The following is a 23006-nucleotide window of genomic DNA, read 5'->3' as shown; positions in this document are numbered from 1 at the left end:
TAACAGTAACAATGAATAGTGTGACTAATCCTGCCTCTCTCTAGCATCTAAAGCTACGTAAAAGTAACAAAGAATAGTGTGACTAATCCTGCCTCTCTCTAGCATCATGTGGCAAGTTCTCTTCATCACATTGGATGTCTGCATCATCTCTAAATACTAATGAATGTGGTGTTTCCATTGCTTTCACCTCCATTACTTTCTGAAAAACAGTAAGAACGCAGTTTTACTATAGTAAAGGTAGTGTTTTTCACTTTTTTTATAGTGTACATAACCTCAGATATCTTTGCTCTTTTACCGTTTCTCTCAAACGGTACACTGTATAATTGTTTCATTCTTATTTGGTGTTTGTATACAAAAAAGGCTTTCTGAGCTTTCTCTGTATAATTAATGTATATGTTCACTAACTAATCTAAAACCAGACACCTGCTTAGGCTCTCAGCTAAAATTCCAATCAGCAGTGTTTAATAAGCACCAGACTGAAATCTATTCTGTTTTGAATGTGTCACTAACAGTTTTGACAGCAGTGTGTTAGCATTTGAACAAAGTGCTGCAGATCCACAGTGTTGTGCACATTGTGGTTAAAGTCATGGGATAAGTGTGTAGAGTTTTAAAAACTGTGTTCAATTCAATTAAATTCTATTCAATTTTATTTATAATATCAAATCATAACAAGAGTTATCTCGAGACACTTTACAGATAGAGTAGGACTAGACCACACTCTTTTAAGCAATGAAAAACGAACTAGAGTTTGGTTCACGTGAACTGCTGCTGTGTAGACTGGAGTTAGAGTCTGGTCCACATGAACTGCTGCTGTGTAGACTGTAGTTAGAGTCTGGTCTACATGAACTGCTGCTGTGTAGACTGTAGTTAGAGTCTGGTCTACATGAACTGCTGCTGTGTAGACTGTAGTTAGAGTCTGGTCCACATGAACTGCTGCTGTGTAGACTGTAGATAGAGTCTGGTCTACATGAACTGCTGCTGTGTAGACTGTAGTTAGAGTCTGGTCCACATGAACTGCTGCTGTGTAGACTGTAGTTAGAGTCTGGTCCACATGAACTGCTGCTGTGTAGACTGTAGTTAGAGTCTGGTCTACATGAACTGCTGCTGTGTAGACTGTAGTTAGAGTCTGGTCCACATGAACTGCTGCTGTGGAGACTGTAGTTAGAGTTTTGCACATGTGACTCTAGTTGTGCCCACCTTCGTTTAGCAATCGAATAAAACTGTAATAGGTGACATAATACACTAATACAGCAGACGTTGCAATGTAAGATTACAGGAATGTCTGTAGTAATATCATATCGTATAATATAGCTACATGGCAACACGCAGACAAACTTGGAGTAAATTCAATATAATTCTATTTATAGTGTCAAATCCTAAGAGTTATCTCAGGACCCTTTACAGATAGAGTAGGTCTAGACCACACTATCATTTACAGAGACACAACAATTCCCCCTCAGAGCAAGCATTTAGGTGGGACAGTGGCGAGGAGAAACTTCCATTTAACAGGCAGCAACCTGTTGTGAGGATGTGCGGAGCCTCAGAGAAACCAGCTGTTGACCATATTAAGTGCCAACCTTCCAAATCACACCAGAACAGAGAAATCACCACAGGGTTTATTTAGCAAACTGCTCAGGGAAAAGAGAGGCTCATAGATCTGTCCATTTGTTTTTAGGAAATTGTTCAAAAACACTGTCCAATAATGTGAATGTTGTCACGTGACTTGTGTTGCTGCATATTGGTTCGTTTTACCAACTCATCAGCTGATTTGGACCAGAGCAAACAGTGTGGTCTAATAGGAACCCTGACACCTTTGTTGCCCTTGGTCTGGACCAAATGAACGGCACCAAGGGGGAAAACCAACTCTAGTGTGATTCAACCGAACTAAAGCAGCTGTGAAAGCACTCTTAATGTCTTCTGGCTCCAAAAGGGATCAAAGCAGATTACAAAGACACGCTAAACGACTATAAGAGACATTTAATGACTATTCGAGACTTGAAGAGTTCCTGCAGGTTGCATTGACCAATCAGGGAGAAGCAGACATCATAAAGGATATGAGTGGATGAGGATTTTAATGGCGAAGGTCCTCAGCAGGCTAAACGGACTCAGCAGAAAACAGGATGACTCACCGTTAAACCTGTGGATGATGTTTCCTTTACCAATCACGATGAATGTCTGCAGAGAGACAGAGTGAGAGAGAGACAGGTTAGAGAGAGAGACACACACAGAGAGAGAGAAATACAGGTGAGAGAGACAGGTTAGAGAGAGAGACACACAAACAGAGAGAGAAAGACAAGTCAGAGAGAGACAGACAGGTTAGAGAGAGAGAGAGAAAGACAGGTCAGAGAGAGACAGGGTAGAAAGAGAGAGAAAGACAGGTCAGCGAGAGATAGACAGGTCAGAGAGGGAGAGAGAAAGACAGGTTAGAGAGAGAGACAGGTTAGAGAGAGAGAAAGACAGGTCAGAGAGAGAGAGAAAGACAGTTCAGAGAGAGAGAGAGAGACATGCAGCATTGCATAGTTGCACAGATGTTATTTCTTCCCACCTTTGTTGCCACACAATTTTTGCACATCTACTGATCTTCATCACTACCTATACCACACTTTGCACTAACTGTACTCTGACTCTTTACTACATCTCAGCATTCATACAGACTGTCTATTCCTGCATATTGTATTATTACTGATATACATCACTACCTAGACCACCATTTGCACTAACTGTATATTGTCTCTTTTCTACATTCAGCATTTATATAGACTGCTTACTGCTTACTGTGTTATAACTGATCTACATCACTTAATAGACCGCAACTTGCACTAACTGTATATTGACTCTTCACTACCCTTCAGCATTTATCTAGACTGTCTATTCATATATATTGTGTTATAACTGATCTACCTCACTAACTAGACCACTAGACTAACTGTTTATTGACTCTTTACACCATTGACTCTTTACACCATCTCAGCAGTGATAGAGACTCTCTGTTCATGTATATTGCATATCCATCGACTTACTTACACCTCATTACGTGCTGGCATTTGTAATGCCCACTTATTCTGCACTTTATGTAGCATGTTGTATTCTGAGTTCTTGTACTGTATTGAATGTGAAACTATTCTTGGCCAGGTCACCGTTGCAAATGAGAACCTGTTCTCAACGGCCTACCTGGTTAAATAAAGGTTAAATAAATAAATAAAAAATAAATAAATAAACATCCTCCCCCCACTCCCAGAGAGACTTATCTACCTAACGAAGTCACAGCCCACCATCCACCGAGGGAGCTACCCACCTACATGCCTCAGCCCCCCAGCCAGAGAGAGCTATGCCATAGCTGCCAGAGCACCAATATCACCATCTGCCCACTGGAATCCAAACCTGATAAGAGACCTATGGCGTTTTTCCATTACATGGTACCTGCTCGACTCGCCTCGAGTCTACTCGCCTTGACTTGACTCGACACACTGTGCGTCCGTTTTCCATTGCAGATTTTAGTTAGTTAGTTAGCTAACGTTAGCTGCTGTTGAGTGTAGTGTTAACTAGCATCATGTGCAGCAATGTTTCTGTTTCCTGTAACGTCTGTTTCAGAGCAGCAGAGAGAAGAGCAGACATATCAGTGGCACCAGAATGAGGCGCCGAAATCCGCGTTGCTATTCCTGCAGCAGCAGGATGTGTTAGGAAGGAAGGTAGTAGTAGTATCCTGTTAGGCCCGACGCAAAGACGAGTGAAGTGAAAATAAATTAATAAATGGCGGCATGCGATTAATACGATTAAAAAACATTAACGCATTATGCTCAACCCTTACTCGCATCGCGATTAACACGTTAATGCTGACAGCCCTAATATATATATATGTGTGCAATCTATATCCCACCCTCAAACTCTCCCTATTACACTGAGGAGATTTTTCAAGAACTTCAAAAGGAGATAATTCATTTCCAGTCATTGGGTCACATCTTAATATGTGGAGATCTCAATGCAAGAACTAGAAAAGAGAAAGACTACATCGAAGTAGATGGAAACAAACACATATTCGGCCAAATCTCCCCAGTCCCACCTCACGCAATACCACAAAGACAAAGTTTTGACAATATTATAAACAAAAACGGAAAACAAGTTCTCCAGATATGCAAAAGCCTGGGCTTGTACTTAGTTAATGGAAGGACCCGTGGTGACTCTCTGGGTAGAATGACCTATTCCTCTGTGTTAGGTAACAGTGTGGTGGATTGTACGATAACCGATATCAACCCAGAGGATATCAATGAATTTGTAGTTTTACCACAACTTCCCTTTTCAGATCACTGCCAAACAACACTTTATTTAAATAACTCCACAAAGTATAGCATTGTACCAGAATCAGAAACCAGCAAAATGTATGACCTCCATCAAAAATATATATGGAAAAAATGCAGCAACATAGAGAAGTATTTAACTGCACTTGACAGTACAGAAATCAAATCAAAACTTAATCTCTACAGACTTACTAACTACCCATGCACAAAAGATGGAGTAAATTTGGCTACACAGCATTTAAACAATATATTTGATGAATTAGCTACAAAATCAAATCTCAAAATAATTAACTATAGTAACAAAATAACAAAACACAAATCCTCAAAAGAAAAATGGTATGATAATGAATGTGTTTATGCTAGAAAACAACTAAGACTATTATCTAACCAAAAACACAGAGAAACCTGTGAGAGTCAAATACAGGTCCAATACCATCAGGCACTAAAATACTACAAAATACTAATCAATAAGAAAGAAAGAGCTTTACAGATCTGAAGAACTTAACAAAATAGAAGAAGCCATTGACCAAAACGTCTTCTGGAATTATAAATTATTATTATAAATTCAGTCCAAGACATAAAGATAAATTAACAATACAAAATGGTTTGATCTGGAAAAATCACTTTGAATTTTTGTATAAGAATATTGATCATAGTGCAATCACCCCCCAACAACACTCAGTAGTTGAAAATTTTCACTAGTTAGAGGAAAAGGTGAAAGACTACCAAAACCCCCTAGATACAGAAATAACACTAATAGAAATACAGAGCCAACTGCAGGCTCTGAAGGCTGGAAGGACTTGTGGAGTGGACAGCATCTGCCCTGAGATGCTAAAGCACAGTAGCCCTACACTGCAGGCAACCCTCCACAAGCTGTAAACCTTGTTCTGGAGTCTGGTTATTTCCCTGAGATCTGGAACCATGGACTCATCACCCCTATTTTCAAAAATGGTGGATTGAACTGTGGATTCCTTACCAAGCACAATGTCTTAAGTAAAAATCAAATTGGCTTTTTACCGAAATATCGTACGTCAGACCACATTTACACTCTGCACACCCTTATTAAAAACTACACCAAAATTAAAAACAGGAAAATATTTGCATGTTTTATAGACTTTAAAAAAGCATTTGACTCAATATGTCATGATGGGCTTTTTTATAAACTTATTGAAAGTGATATAGGGAGTAAAGTCTATGACACTATTAAATCACTGTACACGGAAAATAAATGTGCAGTAAAAATTGGCCCAAAATAACAGACTTCTTCAAACAGGGGCATGGAGTGAGACAGGGATGCAGTTTGAGTCCAACACTGTTTAACATTTACATCAATGAACTAGCAGCGATGTTGGAACAATCTGTAGCCCCAGGTCTCACACTTCATGATACCAACATCAAGTTCCTGCTCTATGCCGATGATCTAGTTCTGTTGTCCCCAACAGAAGAAGGTTTACAACAGACCCTGTCTGTCCTAGAGCAGTACTGTCAGAAATGGGCACTGACAGTCAATCTGAAAAAGACCAGTGTTATGGTATTTCAGAGGAGAGCCAGATCTCGGGGAAATAGCCAGAGTTACAACTTCACTCTGGGCAACACCAGCCTAGAAGGGTTGATATAATTACTTAGGGGTTGAAATTAGTGCATCAGGGAGTTTCAACCTGGCCATAAACACACTATGTAATAAAGCTCGGAGAGCGTTGTATGCAATCAAATGCAAATTTGGAAAAACAAATATCTCTGCAAGAATTTGGCTAAAAATCTACAATTTTCTGATAACACCAATAATGCTTTACGGAAGCGAAGATTGGGGCCCGATTTCAAAACCAGAATTTAAAAACTGGGATAAAACTCCCACTGAAAAATTACAATTGGAATTCTGTAAAATGATTCTAAAAGTTCACCCAAACACCCCAAACAATGCAGAGCAGAACTCGGTATATTCCCTCAAGTCAAATCCAAAACAGGTCCATTCAATTTTGGCAGCATTTAAATCAAGCTGATAAAAATTCCATTGCATACAAAGCTCTCCTGAGCAACCAGCAACCAGCAGTTCAGATGTCCCCCCTGGACCAGCTGGCTCAGAGGTACACGGAGCTAAACACAGTCAGTAGTAGACAGACAGGTAGAGAGAGAGACAGGTACACAGAGCTAAACACAGTCAGTAGTAGACAGACAGGTAGAGAGAAAGACAGGTACACAGAGCTAAACACAGTCAGTAGTAGAAAGACAGGTGGAGAGAGAGAGAGACAGGTACACAGAGCTAAACACAGTCAGTAGTAGAAAGATAGGTGGAGAGAGAGAGAGACAGGTACACAGAGCTAAACACAGTCAGTAGTAGAAAGACAGGTAGAGAGAGAGAGACAGGTACACAGAGCTAAACACAGTCAGTAGTAGAAAGACAGGTAGAGAGAGAGAGACAGGTACACAGAGCTAAACACAGTCAGTAGTAGACAGACAGGTAGAGAGAGAGACAGAGTACATTGAGCCTCAGAGTCTTCAATCAAAAGATTTGAAACTAAATTAAAAGACGAGTATACAGAACAATGGCAAAATGAAAATAAAATACAACACAAACTCCTCTGTTATCAATCCCTGGACACAGATATCCAATTGGCCGAATATCTCAAAACAAAAAATCCAAAAGAAATACGAATTTTAACAAAATCCAGAGTCAGGGACCATGAGCTGGAAATTGAAAGAGGTCGACACTTAAAAGTGTGGAGACCAAGAGAGGAACGAGTCGGTACACACTGCCACCAGGATATCCAAACACAATTACATTTTCTATGTAGAGTCTTAACCAAATATTTCCAAAAAATTGAAAAACATATACCAGGCTTCACTACCTACACTGAGGACAAAAAGCTGGAGATGGAGCATGCCATGCTGGAAAATGAAAGCACGGCATGGCTAGCAGCTAAATATGTCTTCTCCTGCCACAATACAAGGCTAAATAAATAGAGAATTGTATATATGTATTATCATTTTTATTTATCTATTCTTTTATTTATATGTATTCTTTTCTTTTTTTATTGTTTCAACGTACCCTTTGAGGGACATGCACAGAATTTGTTCAGTATCTGCATTTATATCATAATTATCCTGTTTACTTGTATTATTATATCAGAAGTATTTACTCCTTGTTGTTGTTTATATGTATGTTTGTTCTTATGCTTTGGCAACACAGATGTATTTTTTGTCATGCCAATAAAGCAACATGAAATTGAAATTGACAGGTCAGAGAGAGAGAAACAGGTTAGAGAGAGAGAGAGAGACAGGTTAGAGAGAGAGAGAGAGAGAGAGAGAGAGAGAGAGAGAGAGAGAGAGACACACGGAGAAAGGTAAGAGAGAGACAGGTCAGAGAAACAGAGAGAGAGAGAGAGAGAGAGAGAGAGACCTTCTGTGATTTGTAGAAGGGATCCAGCTCCTGCAACGCGGTGTTCAGAAGCTCAGGGGGAGGGTCTCTGTAGATGAATGGGAGGGGCTTCTCGGCCTCTAGGTCCCTGGCAGGTTTGGGTGGGTCATCCTTCGCTACCTGTCGACCAGAGTGACAGCCAATCAAAGAGGAGACATTCAAAAAGCTAAAGACATCTTTGGTCAGTGACAGGTCAAAAGATCTGACCTGTGAGTCGATTGAAATGTTAAACACGACAAATGGCAACCAAAATGTAATTAATTGTAGGTTCAGATTCATGAAAAGCATGAGTCAGCATGTATGAAAGGTTCTGTACCTCTTTGTCCTTCTTCTCCTTCTCTCTGGCGTCTTGGCGTTGTTGTATCTCTGCCAGTGAAGCCGGCGTCAGGCGTCTGAAGACCTCCGTACCAACTGGCGGCAGCAGAGATGCCGTCCTGGTGTTCTGCAGCGCCGCCCGGACTCCACTGTCACCTAGCAACCGCGTCCTGTGGGAGATGGGGAGAGCAATAACTACGACTAGAGCGATCTGCTATTTTACCTTCGACTGTGTTCACACTGGACGCAAAGAGAATATTTTTCAACATTTTTGTCAAACAAGTTCTGTAACACACCAAAACACGTTCTACACTATTTAAAAAAAAACATTCAATGCTTTTTTTCACGCTTTTGACATTCACAAACCTAATCTAGTGTAAAATACCTTCATCTCTATGTTAAAGCATCAACAAGTCCTACAACTGTGAAAAAAGCAGCTGACGTTAAAACATCAAGACGGTAAACTTACAGCTGTGAAGGACCAAGTCTCAGCTGATTGGCTCTCTGTAGCAGCTCTCCTCTCTCCTTCCTGTTGGTCCACATCTCAAACAAGGACATTTCTCTGGAGCTGTCTGTCCTCTGCATCCACCTGTTTCACCTGCCCTCGCTGTCTGTCTGTCTGTCTCTAACCAGTCTGTCTCTCTAACCAGTCAGTCTGTCTTTCTGGTTAAGTCTTTCGTCGTCTGCCTCTCCTTGTCTCTCTTCACGGTATGGTTTATATCTTCAGCCTCGTTCCCTTCCTCCCGTCTGTAATGTTGTTCCAATTGCAGCTCTTATTTCTGCGGTCTGTCTCTAGTAAACACACACACACACACACACACACACACACACACACACACACACACACACTCACTCACACACTTAGAGTCCCAGCAGCTTGTTTTTTTCACATGAACAGACTTCCTGTTGTCAGCATATCTTAATGGGAACATTACAATTTGATTTCCTGGAAACAGTGAAAGCATCGTCCAACACACACACATCCCTGCCAACATTCATCACACACACACTCTAGAGGGAGAGGGAGAGGGATAAAGGGAACAGATCATTTCATCGTTAGTTAAATGAGAACTTCAATCTGGCTTCAGTTCATCTTCAAATGTCAAAATGTCTGACTTCCTGCTAAGACGATTCTACTCAATATGAACAACAACAAAGGTTGTTTTACATGGGACTAACATGTTTTACATCAAAGATTACAGTTACAATACGATTGTCCCCTTGTTTTAGACGCCAAGCTGCACACATAAATAATGCCTTGATACAGGAAGGCCACAGTACCGCCGGATACTTTACCAAAATAATCATTTTAAAATAAAAAAGCCAGGCTGTCTTGACTTCTCACAGTGAGGCACGCGATAAGGCACACACACACACACACACACACACACACACACACACACACACACACACACACACACACACACACACACACACACTACAATTGACACAGTTTTCCCCACTAATCCTATCTCTTTTTTTTTTCTTCTTTTTTTAAGATAATTTCTTTGCCATATTTAGGCCTTTATTGACAGGACAGCTGAATAACCAGGAACCGGAAGGTAACGCAGTGTGAGAGTGTGGAGGGAGAGAAGACAGACGGAGAAAAAGAGTATTATTTCAAGAAAAATGTTGTCCTAGTTGCTTAGTTTTTTATTTCTTTTTAACCCCCTGGTAGCCTTTAGTCTCTAGAAAGAGTCAGCATCTACGCAAATCTACGTACCTGTGCGTGGAGGACCGCACATTTTCTACGAGTAGTAAACATTAGCTTCAGGCTAACGCCAGCTCCATGGCTACCTCCACACCTGGCGAGTCCCCATTTCCCCACAGGATTTCCTCGTTGCTTGAAAATGCAAACAAAGAAATTTCTGACCTTAGGGAAGAAGTTTGTCGGCTCTCTGAGGACTTAAAAACCAAAGATACCTTGTTAACAGCCTACCTGGACGTTGCTCAAACTCAGTCGCTCCAAATCACAACTCTCTCGGTGGCCTTCCAGGATACTGCGCTTTGGGACCCATCCGCCTGCCCACATCCATCTTCTTGCTCGACACCGACCGTCAGGCCATCCTGGACTAAAGTGGTTTGCGGCCGAAAGAGAGCCTCAGGTAGGGCTCCATCGCCTCCTGCCCTCAGCCTCTCCAGTCGCTTCGATGCCTTGTCGAAGCCAAATGTTCCCCCGGTAACGGCCAATGTGGTTACCCGGGCTCGCCCCGCTTCAAAGCCAACTGACCAGCTGTCGTCACGGGAGAGGACCGCTGCCTCACGGCGAAAACTTCTGAGGGATGCAGTAGCCAGACGGTCCGGTGGCCTCCCTTGCCTGAACCGGCCAAATGACAACGTTCCTCAAAAACAATCTCCCCCACCGAATGGTAAGCAATATTCCTCTTCTTTTCCTTGTCCATCTGAAACCGATACTGGCTGTTTTGTTCCCGCCACCGGCCATTCACGCCCCCCCACTCCTCGTCCGCTCTTCCCCCAACCACAATAATTATTGGTGACTCAATCACCTGGGATTTATGGTTTTTTAATGCTGTCACACACTGCTTTCCTGGAGCCAAAGTTGCAGACATCCTGGCTAAAGCTGTGGACCTGATACCCTCACTCCCGACCTCTACTAAACGCATCGTGGTTCATTGTGGACATAACGACATGTGGCACTGGGAAGTTGATTTTTATTTCGGGCCCACTTCCATCTCGAGGTCGCAGAGTATGCCTTTTTAGCAGACTACTGTGTTGCTACTGTGGTATCTGACGATTTACACTTTGACTTAAGATTTGGTGTGAGGAGATGCGTGAACTTTGCCCCACTTGTGTTGAAGCCATTTGGAGGCTGTTAACATGAACAGATGGCCCCCAGGACAGAGGAGTCCGGTTTTTGGGGTTGTGCCAAAGAAAAGGTATCGATTGGTCAGTTCCCTACTCCAATCATACACTTACACATATCACACCATATGTTATTACAGTGTAAAGGATATATACTGAATTCACAGAAAGAAAAGGCAGAGCGACAATATTTGAAGATTGGGTTGGTCGTCTCTCTGAGCTCCTGCAGAAGCTTGTAAACTGATGCTGGAATCTTTGATGTAATAAACCTTTTTATAATCAAGAACAGTGTCAACGAAGATCCTTCTCCACACATCGGCAACGCAGTGCTGCAACTAAATATACAACACTACTCACCCTCAACACCTGGCTCCAGCATACATGCAACATCCACAAGATAGGTTTTATTGACAATTTTAATCTGTTTTGGGAACGTGGCTCCCTGTTCAGCAGGGACGGGATTCATCTCAATAGACGCAGCAGCCAGATGCTATGTGAGAATCTGCGGCACGCCGTGCAGACTCAGACCTTTGATTGACTGTTTGCACCCCGTAAACACACGCACAAGCGCACTTCCCAGTCTCACTCTCCCATAAGCTCTCACTCCTTTACAAATAACTCTGCTAAACCACAGACCAGCTATATCATTCCAGTAAGAATCAGTAATATCAGTAATCAGAGGTACAGCGCTACACGCTCCTAGCAAGAGAATTGGCTTAACTTTTATTGATATGTGTGTGATATCAATACATATATGTGAGATTCATGTTCCGTTTTATTTATTTATTCGTCTTTAAGGTCATAAAACCTTTTTTTACATTCAAGTGACCTCACTGCAGCACAAATATTCTAATAGCCCAGTTTTTCCTGACAAAAATGATGTTCATAAATTGACTGTAGACAACAGGGTTGATGTTTTACAAACTTTTTTAGAAAATAAAACCAGACGGACAATGAAATGTAAAAATGACCTTAGGCATCTGAGCGTTAAAAGCTGAGCTCAAATCAACAAATAAAATCCATACATAGGATTTAATCCATGTCGCACTTTGGCACATTTGTGTTGCTTTTTTCGATGCTTTACGCTTGAATCCAGCAGGGGAAATAAAGCCAGGAAGAGCCAGGAACATCTGGAAGAAGAAGGTCTGTGGAGGAAACATCGTCATCCGGTAATCTGTGAACGTTCTCCAGCTGGTTGGGCGTTTGGCGGTCTTCTCTGCTCCCCAAAGAGCTGAATGGGTTCATAACAACCATGAGTCAGTCAGTATATGAGAACTGTCTGTGATGGGGGAATCAACACATAAAACATATATTCTAAGAATCATTAATTATGTTGCTTCTTTAATACCTTGACAGAACTTATATGTGAATTCTTAACAAGTTCAAGAACGAAGCTCATGCTTCTTATTTCTCCTTCATGAGGCAAAACATGAATAAAACAACAAAGATGAACTTTAGGCCCTGGGTGTAAGGTTTTCTCTGTCTCAGTGCAGCTGAGACACACACACACACACACACACACACACACACACACACACACACACACACACACACATACATTCATGATAAAGTGCTTGTTGGCTGCTACACGTGTTTGTTGAAAATTATATCATTTCATACACGTGGATATTACTCTCTACACCAGTTAAACAATCAAGAGTTGTACAGGCAGCTGTGAGCGTGACAAAAAAACACTGGGAGAGGGAAAGAATGGCACCTCCGCTAAAACTAAGCCTCACATGCACAGATCAGCCTCCATACACCCCCGAGTGTCTGCTGTGCGAGCGGTGGAGGGCATACACGCTCTTCGCAGGTAAACTCTGCTCTCCAAGTTGATTTCTGCTCGCCCGAATGTCACTGACTTTTGACCCCTTGGGGCAGAAACCAAGGAGGCACTGGCCCTCCTATGATTGGTCAATTTTAAGGTAGTCCATCTCCACAACGTTCCACTTCCAGGATTGCTCTGTTGTGCCGGATGTCACTCTTTTCAGCCAGATGTCCGTCCCCTTCCTCTGTCTCTGTGTTGGCGTTCTAACCTCTGGTGGATTTGTGAGGACTATGGTTAACTGCTCCTCAGATCTCTGCAGGGTAAATCCAGACAGCTAGCTAGACTATCTGTCCAATCTGACTAAAACTACTTTTGAACGTCCACACGTTCCACCAAAACAAGCTCCTTCCTGAGACTATTTAGCAGAGGCACAGTGGCTCCGTCCGGAGCTTAGCTCCGCCCAAGATGATTGTGATTGGTTTAAAGAAATGCCAATAAACCAGAGCACGTTGTTGTCCCATCCAGAAATGCTGTGTGGACTTGCCAGACCCTCCTTTTCTTTTCAAACGGGACATGAACCCCGGTCTCCTGGGGGAAAGTCCTGTGTTTGTTTGACCCCCCCCCCAACCTGCCTCCTTACCAGGACATTTGGCACTCCTATACTTGCTCACCTTACTTCCTACTTTGCTCCCGTCAGAACTACTACGGCCACTAGAGGGCGCCGCCACTACAAACCTAAAAATAGGTCAGAATGATGCTGGAACATACCACTGATGGGGGAGTTTTTCAGGGGAGGACAGACTCTACTATAAACAGACATTTTGCAGACGTATTAACTGGTATTAAACATAAAGGAAGGAGCCGTGCACTCTGTGATTTTAACTAGAAGCTTTTATTAAAAATAATTTCGGTTCAAAGCTTTGGTCACATAGAAAAGAACTACAGGAAATACAAAACGAGGAAGTAAAAAAGTTGCAGTCACACGGTTTAAACATTCACTTTAAACTTTTGGTTAAACTGGAAACAAATTACATTCACAAAGACATTCATCTGATTTCAAAACCCAAAACTTGAACTTGATTCTGTTTGTTTTCTCGTCTGATGAACAGCCAATGAAATCCGTCCAGTTCAAACCAATCACATCTGGTTTTATAACATCTTTCAATGGTTCCTTTATGTCTGTGAGTAAATGTTTTAAAACATGTTATATGTTTGACGGAGTGGTTCCATTAAAAACTAAATCTTTGGTTCCTCTCAAACTCCAGAATCTAATATTTCTGTTAACATATGTTGTGATTGGCTGCAGGGACAGGTTAAAGTCTGTTTCCTGTTCCTTTAACCCAGCTGACCTTTGACCCTAGAACAGACAGGTGACCTTTGACCTTAGAACAGACAGGTGACCTTTGACCTTAGAACAGACAGGTGCTATAGACAGACACCTGGTTGCTGATGTCCTGCAGCAGTTTCTTGACGGCGGCCTCCAGCTGCACCAGCTGCTCCGCCTTCAGATCCAGAGTCCGCTGGTTGTTTTCGTAAGACTTCTCCAGCTCTGAAACACACAGACACAACACACACAATCACGTTAGATCTGAAACACACAGACACAACACACACAATCACGTTAGATCTGAGAAACACAGACACAACACACACAATCACGTTAGATCTGAGAAACAGAAATGCTTTGAAGAGTGAGTGTGAGATGAGAAGGTAGCTGTCACTGTTAATGAGAAATATTAACAGCCATATAACGTTAGCAGTACCTGGTTAGCATACGTTTTGCTAGCATTAGATTGGTTTCTTGTCTCTTTATGGTGCTCGTGATGAAAACAATCCCCATGTCCCTTTTGGGGCTCGGTACATGTGGCACTTCAACTTCTTTGAACCCCACCTGTGATGCCCTTCGGTGTCATTTGAGTGTTTTTTGCGGTCTACATTGAGGAGGCATGTTTTAACTTGTGCTTACTAATTAGAGTAACTCAGCTCACCTGGGTCTGGTGTGCTGAGGCCTCTTAAGCTGCAGTATCCTCTGTCTCCCCCCCCACTCCCTGCTGTCTCCACAGGCACACTAAGGTTTGGCTTGGTTAGGTTATGTTATCCTAGGTTTGCATTTTGCTGAGTTTACACTTTACAACAACACTCACTCAGTCATGCACACCCTGCACCACTGCTTCCACTGACTTCTACATCTTATTCTGTATATTGTTAATTTGGTAAGTACTGTCTAAACATTCAACATGGTGTTGTCTCCCTCTTTGTTATGACCACCTGAGCCAGGTCATGACACACCCAACATCTTTCCCTAAGAAGTTTAACCCTGGCAAATGACTCAGAGCGCAGGGGTGAATCTACAGTGGGGCAAAGAGGGGGGGGAGCTATTCCCAAAAACACAACATGGAGCAGCAAAAAGAAGCTTCCACAGGGAGTGGTACAGTTCTCGGCCATGGCTTGAATATTCCCTGTCTAAAGATGCAGCATAGTGCTTTGCATGCAGACATTTGCACATTTCCAGAGACAGCGGGTTCCGTGTACATGCCAGATCAGACACACATGATGCCATGATTGCATGGAGTGAGCTCAAAAGAATGGTCAAGAAAAATACAACTGTCTTGGGAATGATGGTAGATGAAAATCAAAAGTACATTAAAACTTTGGCTGAAACCTTGCTGTTGACAGCAACTCAGAATATTTCTCAACGTGGCCACGATGAATCGGAAACCTCAAAAAACAGGTTCACAGAAATGCAAAATACACACGCAAACGCACTCAAAATGAGATTCTGGAGTGTTTAGCAGAAATGGTGAGAGAGGAAATTATAAAAGAGGTTAAAGAAAGTGAGCACTTTTCTATTTTAGTGGATGAAACTAAAGACATTCAAAAAAAGGAGCAGCTTTCTGTGGTCGTGAGATATTATAATGGTGTGGTTATGGAGAGCTTCCCTGACTACCAGAAAGCAGAACACTTAGATGCAGCCAGTTTGACAGAGAAAATTATTTCATGTCTGGAAAAGTATAGACTGGAATACAAAGAGAATCTGGTGGGCCAAGGCTATGATGGGGCTGCAGTCATGAGTGGCAGGTGCTCTGGGGTCCAAACAAGGGTTAAGGAAGTTGCCAAATATGCGTTTTATGTTCATTGCAGGGCACAATGTTCTTGTCATTGTGGACAGTGTAAAAAATGTCCCAGAAGCTGCATGGTTTTTCACTTTGCTGGAAAGACTGTACACATTCATGTCAGGCTCATATGTTCACATTAAGTGGATGGATGTTCAAAAAGAAATGTTCAGTGGGGCACCACGAGAACTACCAAGGCTAAGTGACACTAGATGGGCCTGTTGCTATGCTGCATGTAGAAACCTTATGGACAGGCTGCCTGCAGTAATAAGAGTGCTGGATGAAATTTCAGATGAGGCCAATCTACAGAGAGCTGTAGACGCAAGAGGACTACGTTCTCAAATTGACTTTAATTTCATAGGGCTCCTTGCAGTCTTCAGAAAAGTGCTATGTGAAACCAAGCTTTTATCGGAGATGCTCCAGTCAACTAATGTGGACCTTACCAAAGCAGTTGACCTTACTGAAAGCCTCAGACAGATACTGGAAGATTATCGCAAAGAGGAGAGCTTTAATGAGCTGTGGAGTACAGCAATTGAAACATGCAATGGTTGCCACATTTCTACCATTGTCAAATCAAAAAGGGCTAGGGCTGTCAATCGATTAAAAAAATTTATCTAATTAATTACATACACTGTGATTAATTAATCTAAATTAATCACATACATCATTTTTGCCCGGTGCCTTAACGATGCCTTTTTAAGAAAGTAAAAAAAAAAGAAAAAAAAAAAAAGAAGGGTACTAAACAACAGTCGGCAACATTAAAGAACGTCTTGTTTATTGCTTTTGCCATATGGTCAAAATGAAATGATTTAATAATAATGTAATATCTATAACAATAACTTATTTCACTAGTAAATAGCTGTTGAATGAGAAAAACATCCACCAGATGGGAAAAGGGCATTTAACAATAACTTCAAATGCACCACGAGGCTGTAGTTTACCAGTGTCATTGAACGCACCGTCTGTGTTGTTTCTCCGACGGCAGCTGCAGATTGTTACATCCCGGTGTTGAATCCTCTACAGTAAAACACAGTCACACTTTACACCGTTTAGTGTTAGCTGTCAGCATTTAACCCTGTTTAATCCAGCTACTAGCTAGTGGTAGGCTAACGTTAGCTGCTGTCGAGTATAGTGTTAACTAGCTAGTGGTAGGCTAACGTTAGCTGCTGTTGAGTATAGTGTTAACTAGCTAGCGGTAGGCTAACGTTAGCTGCTGTCGAGTATAGTGTTAACTAGCTAGTGGTAGGCTAACGTTAGCTGCTGTTGAGTATAGTGTTAACTAGCTAGCGGTAGGCTAACGTTAGCTGCTGTTGAGTATAGTGTTAACTAGCGTCACGTGCAGCGGTGTTTGTGTTTCCTGTAACGTCTGTTTCAGAGCAGCAGAGAGAAGTGCAGACATATCAGTGGCACCAGAATGAGGTGCTGAAATCCGCGTTGCTATTTGGTCTGGTAGATACCGGTCGTGAAGGCACCGGTGCCGTATTAGCACGTATTAGATTAATTAATCGAAATTAACGCGTTATTTTGACAGCCCTAAAAAGAACCAAACACACATCTAGGAGACTACATGATACTCTTTAACATCTACACTTGGACAGCAAACACATGTTGACAGCAAAGATGCCTTTAGAATAGGTATATTCAGTCCCATCATAGACACAATGATGCTTTTCAAACTCTAGCAGCATGATAATGAGGGGTATACAAGCTTTCAACCCATCAAACAATACTTCTTAAAGGAAGACTTGGTTTTGTTAGTGGCTGAGGAATATGAGATACACTAGGCAAAAACACTTATTGAAAAAAACAGAGCAAATGGCAAAGTAAACCTGTCCAGTCTAACTGAGTTTGTGACGTTCTTGGCGCCTTTTAAGGAGGTTTTCTTTGAGCTTTTTCGCCTGTGCAAGATCACTATTGTTTTGCCAGTGAGTACTGCTGGGTGTGAGCGAAGCTTTTCAACTTTGAAGTTGTAAAAAATCACCTGACAGATGACCGTCTGAGAAATCTGGCTGTTGTCAGCACTAGATTTAGATACGTTTGTGAAACCGTCGCCTTAAGCTTTCCTAAAAAAGATGGGTGATCATGGGTCATTTGTGGACTGAAATTATAAGTTTTTAATTATAATAAGTATTTGAGTATTGTCTGCTGTTTTATACTTGTAGTCCACTGCATCTTAGACACATTTTTTGTACTTTTTATTTTATAATTTCATTTAGCTTTTTATACTTTTACTTTTTAAAAGATGCACAGTTTGGTTTTGTTTGAACACTGGGCTTATTCCTGTTCCAGTGTGTAATTAAACAATAACTACAGTAGTTTAAAAGTATTTTTGTGTTTGTTTGGTTAAAGCCATTCACATATAGGGATTCCTTTGTACCGTTTACCTTTGCCACCCTGCCAAGACCTCTTGCCCCCCCTTGCCACCCCATGTAAAATTTTCTAGATCCGCCACTGCCAGAGCGTCAAAACGTGGTGCCAATAGTCCCAACCGAGCATGTTAAAAAAACGACCCACAGTGTTACCAAGATGATCAGATATCTCCAAGGATGGATCACATGTGGAGGAGTTCCAGCCCCCTGCATCTGACTGAGGGACGTCTCCATCCTCGACGTTCCACTTCTGGGATTGCTCCGGTGCCGCAGGAAATTCCGCCGGATGGTGTCCATGACTTTTCACCAATGTGCGTCCCCTTCCTCTTCCTTTGTGTTGGCGTTCTAACCTCTGGTGGATTTCTGAGGACTATGTCCCAGAAATGCTTGTTACTAACCTAGCTCTGGAGAGCTTATTCCCGGAGTCCTTATGTTTTTGTTTTTTTCACCCAGCATGTTTTCTTGGATTAGGGTGGCACCAAAATCATGGTTGCAGCTGTCGCCGTGGTCCTGCTGCACTGCCTGCTACGCTCTGCGGTGCCCTGCAGTGTTCTGCTGCATCCTGCTACGTCCAACCATGCCCTGCTGTGCCCTGCTATGCCATGAACTACCATTTGTAGTCACTGTTCCATTATCTTTATTGTGACTATTATTGCCACTGTTCATCACACCCCCAACCGGCACCTTCAGACACCACCTACCAAGAGTCTGGGTCTGTCCCATGTTTCTAGGTTCCTAAAAGCAAGTTTTTCCTCACCACTGTGTTGCTCTTGGAGGAATTACTAGAATTGTTGGTTCTTTGTAAATGATAGAGGAGGTCTAGACCTATCTGTAAAGTGTCTCGAGATAACTCTTGTTATGATTTGATACTATAAATAAAATTGAATTGAATTGATGATGTCACCTTTGAGCAGCTGCAGCTTGTCGCTGGCTTTCAGCAGCAGTTGTTTGGCTTCCTGCTGCAGAGACTCCGCCCTCTTCTTGGCCTCGGCCACACCCCCTGCCTTCTGACCAATCAGCTTCTCTGCTGTGGTGTACTTATCCTTCAGCTCCGAGTCCAGATCCTACACACACACACACACACACACACACACACACACACACACACACACACACACAGATTAGTTTTCAGTGTGTTCATCTGATCTTTTTGGTTGTAAAACGGTTTTTGTGGTTAAAGTTGAAGAGTTGATATAACTGCTGAAGATAAATACCCTGGCTGTGTTTCAGACAGGCTTTTATTATCAGCTGGAGATAGGACTTTAAAAGCCCTCACCAAGGTCAATTAAAGACTTTCAGACCAACTCTTCTGGAGTCTAGAGTTTGATTCTGCTGCCATCTCCTGGTCAACCAGATCATCACAATGCTTCAAAAGGATCAGAATAAACTGATCTCATTAAAAGTTTAGTGGAAAATAATTGACGTGTTTTTCATTTTTGTAAGTGAGCAGCATCTTCATAAAAGTGATTATCAAAGCCACTTTAAAAGAGGAAGCTTGACAGATTTGGTTCCTTTGTGATTCAATACTCTAATGCAGAGATCTTCAACAAGGGGTCCGGGGGCCCTTGGGAGTCCTCAGAGTTACTGCAGGGGGGCCACCAAATTAATTAAGTTAATTTTTTTAAAGTTTTTTTATAAATGATAATCTCTTAACATGAACCAACATATTATTAGCAAATATAAATCAGCCTATTTGTGAAAGAAGCAGACATTGATGATAGGCTTACTGGCCTATAGGTAAGGTAGTCACTAAGGTACTCATCCACAGATCCAGTTCATCCTAAGGATTCACTCTGCCACATCTATGTTTAACATTATAACATGATTGATAAAAACATACCAACAAATATTAATAGCTTAGTATTCTATGCACTAAAAAGGTATGTGTAAAGGCTTTAGGCCGCCCAAACGTTATTGTAGGTTTAATATGCAACTTAATTTTATACAATATTAGTAGTAGGGGGTCCCAACTCCGTCCCACTCTCAGTTAAGGGGTCCTTGGCTTAAAAAACGTTGAATGTTTGTCTGAGTTAGATGCAACTCACCTTCTTCAGCTCGTCTGCCATCTGTCTGATGCTCGCTGCGTCCTGATTGGTCTGCTGGGCGCTCGCAGAGACGTTCAGACCCTTGTCTCTCAGCAGCGTCACATCTTGCTCCAGTCTCTGCAGCCTCTGGGTGGCGTTAGAGAGCTTTAGCTCTGCATCTGCTGTCTCCATCTCCACCTGAACGCAACACGGACACGTTATCTGCACCTGAACGCAATACAGACACATCTCCGGAACGCAACACGGACACGTCTCCTGAACGCAACACGGACACGTTACCTTCACCTGAACGCAACACACTTCACCTGAATGCAACACGGACACGTTACCTTCACCTGAACGCAACACACTTCACCTGAATGCAACACGGACACGTTACCTTCACCATAACGCAACACGCTTCACCTGAACGCAACACAGACAAGTTACCTTTACCTGGACGCAACACGCTTCACCTGAACGCAACATGCTTCACCTGAACGCAACGCTTTTCAGCCAGATGTCCGTCCCCGTCCTCTGTCTCTGTGTTGGCGTTCTAACCTCTGGTGGATTTCTGAGGACTATGGTTACCTGCTCCTCAGATCTCTGCAGGGTAAATCCAGACAGCTAGCTAGACTATCTGTCCAATCTGACTAAAACTACTTTTGAACGTCCACATGTTCCACCAAAACAAGTTCCTTCCTGAGACTATTTAGCAGAGACACCGCGGCTCCGTCCGGAGCTTTGCGCCGCCCAAGATGATTGTGAAAACTAGTACTCATACTGACGGAGGACAGCAGGGTGTTGGTGTTCTGGATGTGTTAGGGTTATGATATTTTCAGAATAAGAGTGATATATATACTGACAGAGGACAGCAGGGTGTTGGTGTTCTGGATGTGTTAGGGTTATAATATTTTCAGAATAAGAGTGATATATATACTGACAGAGGACAGCAGGGTGTTGGTGTTCTCGATGTGTTAGGGTTATAATATTTTCAGAATAAGAGTGATATATATACTGACAGAGGACAGCAGGGTGTTGGTGTTCTGGATGTCGGCGGCAGCCTGCTGGATGGCGCTGCTGGCAGCACTCTGAGCTCTCTGAGCCTCTTCCAGAGATTTCTTCACCTTCTCTGCAGAGTCCTTCACATACACCGCCTCCTCGCTAACAGGAAGAAACACAGGAAGTCACTTTATTACAGGCTGGTCCTGAACATTAAGGCCATTGTTTTAATTTGACAAGGGTCACTGAAAGATTTAATGTGTTGAGGTTCCTGAGTGAAACAGACAGAGCTGGCTGTGTGCCTCTACAGGCCGGACTCACCTGGACCTGTGGGCCTGGTCCAGCAGGTTCTGGGCTCTCTGGATGTATATGTGTATATTTATATGAATACATATGTATATGTATGTACAGGGGTTACATACCTGGCTGTGCGGGCCTGGTCCAGCAGGTTCTGGGCTCTCTGGATGTCAGCGGTGCTCTGCTGCAGGATGTTCTCCACGTGTCCCAGCTCTCCCAGCTTCTGCCGGATCTCCTCGGTCAGGTTCTGCAGCTGAGCCGGCGTGCTCGGCATTTGCATGGCCAGAACCTCGTTAGCAACTAGTTCGATGCTCTCCAGGTCTGCAGCGTCCTCTGAAACAACACAAACAACACACACTGAAACGGCAGCGTCCTCTGAAACATATCTGACAATACAGAACAATCTGATGCAGAATATCATACTCAGGGACTCCAAACCTCTGATCTCAGGAGAAGTCTCTTTTAAGAACAGGAAGTGAGAGGCGTACCTGTGAGGAAGTCTCGGATCTGTCTGATGAGGCTTCTCAGCTCCTCGTTGCTCTGCTGGACTTTTTGTTTGGTTCTGTTGGACTTCATCAGGACGTCCTGAGCGCTGAGCTTCGCTTCGTCTGCTTTCAGTTTTGCCTCCGACACCTGCAGACAAAACACTGCTGAGAACACCTGAACCAGATCTAGACCTGGACCAGGACCAGTCAGACCCAGCTTGAGTCTGGATCAACACAAGAACATTTCCAGGATAAACGTCCTCTCTCTGTGTGTTTCCGTTCTCAAAGTCTGTTCTTTTCGGGAAACAAGAACAAACTCCGAGCCAGCGAGCTACACGCTGAAAATATCAACTTTAGAAGATGTGGACGGAGCAACAAGTCAACTCTGCTGGTTCTTTCAGGGAATGATTGTAGAGATTTAATAAGAATATGTTAGGTCATTTCCTCTCTAACTGGGAGGTTTATAAAGAATATGTTAGATCATTTCCTCTCTAACTGGGAGGTTTTAATAAGAATATGTTAGATCATTTCCTCTCTAACTGGGAGGTTTTAATAAGAATATGTTAGATCATTTCCTCTCTAACTAGGAGGTTTTATAAAGAATATGTTTGATCATTTCCTCTCTAACTGGGAGGTTTAATAAGAATATGTTAGATCATTTCCTCTCTAACTGGGAGGTTTTAATAAGAATATGTTAGATCATTTCCTCTCTAACTGGGAGGTTTTATAAAGAATATGTTAGATCATTTCCTCTCTAACTGGGAGGTTTTAATAAGAATATGTTTGATCATTTCCTCTCTAACTGGGAGGTTTTGGGACTGATTGGTGGGAAGTCCACACGGAGATACACTGGTAAGAGCCAATGAGGTGTAACCATGTATCAGCTCATTTAAATATCTCACGTTACTGGATTGTATCAACAGTTCACTTCATTTAATATTAGATGAGGAGTTTTCTTTAGCGGGGTGTAAATGTTCCACCAGAACCAGTTCCTTCCTGAGACTATTTAGCAGAGACACTGCGTCTGGAGCTTAGCGCCGCCCAGGACCATTGTGATTGGTTTAAAGAAATGTAAACAACTCAGAATCCCAGAATGCATC

At 42.5% G+C, this 23006-nt stretch overlaps 2 protein-coding genes across 2 annotated transcripts in view; both read right to left on the bottom strand.

Moving 5' to 3' along the window:
* Nucleotides 1-8909, bottom strand: part of LOC144521637 (sodium channel protein type 4 subunit alpha B-like) — a 28878-nt gene extending 19969 nt beyond the window's left edge. The window contains 4 exon segments of the mRNA XM_078256196.1: nt 2057-2175; nt 7693-7830; nt 8027-8195; nt 8495-8909. Coding sequence (XP_078112322.1) covers nt 2057-2175; nt 7693-7830; nt 8027-8195; nt 8495-8610 — 542 coding nt within the window. The 5' untranslated portion in view covers nt 8611-8909.
* A 4580-nt stretch (nt 8910-13489) lies between these two features.
* lamb1a (laminin, beta 1a) overlaps nt 13490-23006 on the bottom strand; it is a 37346-nt gene continuing 27829 nt past the window's right edge. Inside the window, exons 28-33 of the mRNA XM_078256251.1 lie at nt 21910-22054; nt 21547-21754; nt 21145-21286; nt 20144-20320; nt 19003-19162; nt 13490-14165 (exon numbers count right to left, since the gene is read on the bottom strand). Of these exons, the coding sequence (XP_078112377.1) occupies nt 14026-14165; nt 19003-19162; nt 20144-20320; nt 21145-21286; nt 21547-21754; nt 21910-22054 (972 nt within the window). The 3' untranslated portion in view covers nt 13490-14025. The remainder of the gene's footprint in view (nt 14166-19002; nt 19163-20143; nt 20321-21144; nt 21287-21546; nt 21755-21909; nt 22055-23006) is intronic.

This window comes from Sander vitreus, chromosome 8 (assembly GCF_031162955.1).
Source record: "Sander vitreus isolate 19-12246 chromosome 8, sanVit1, whole genome shotgun sequence".
Classification (NCBI taxonomy): Eukaryota; Metazoa; Chordata; class Actinopteri; order Perciformes; family Percidae; genus Sander; species Sander vitreus.
Note: the sequence above shows the minus strand (reverse complement) of the source record. Positions and strands in the feature narration are given on the sequence as shown.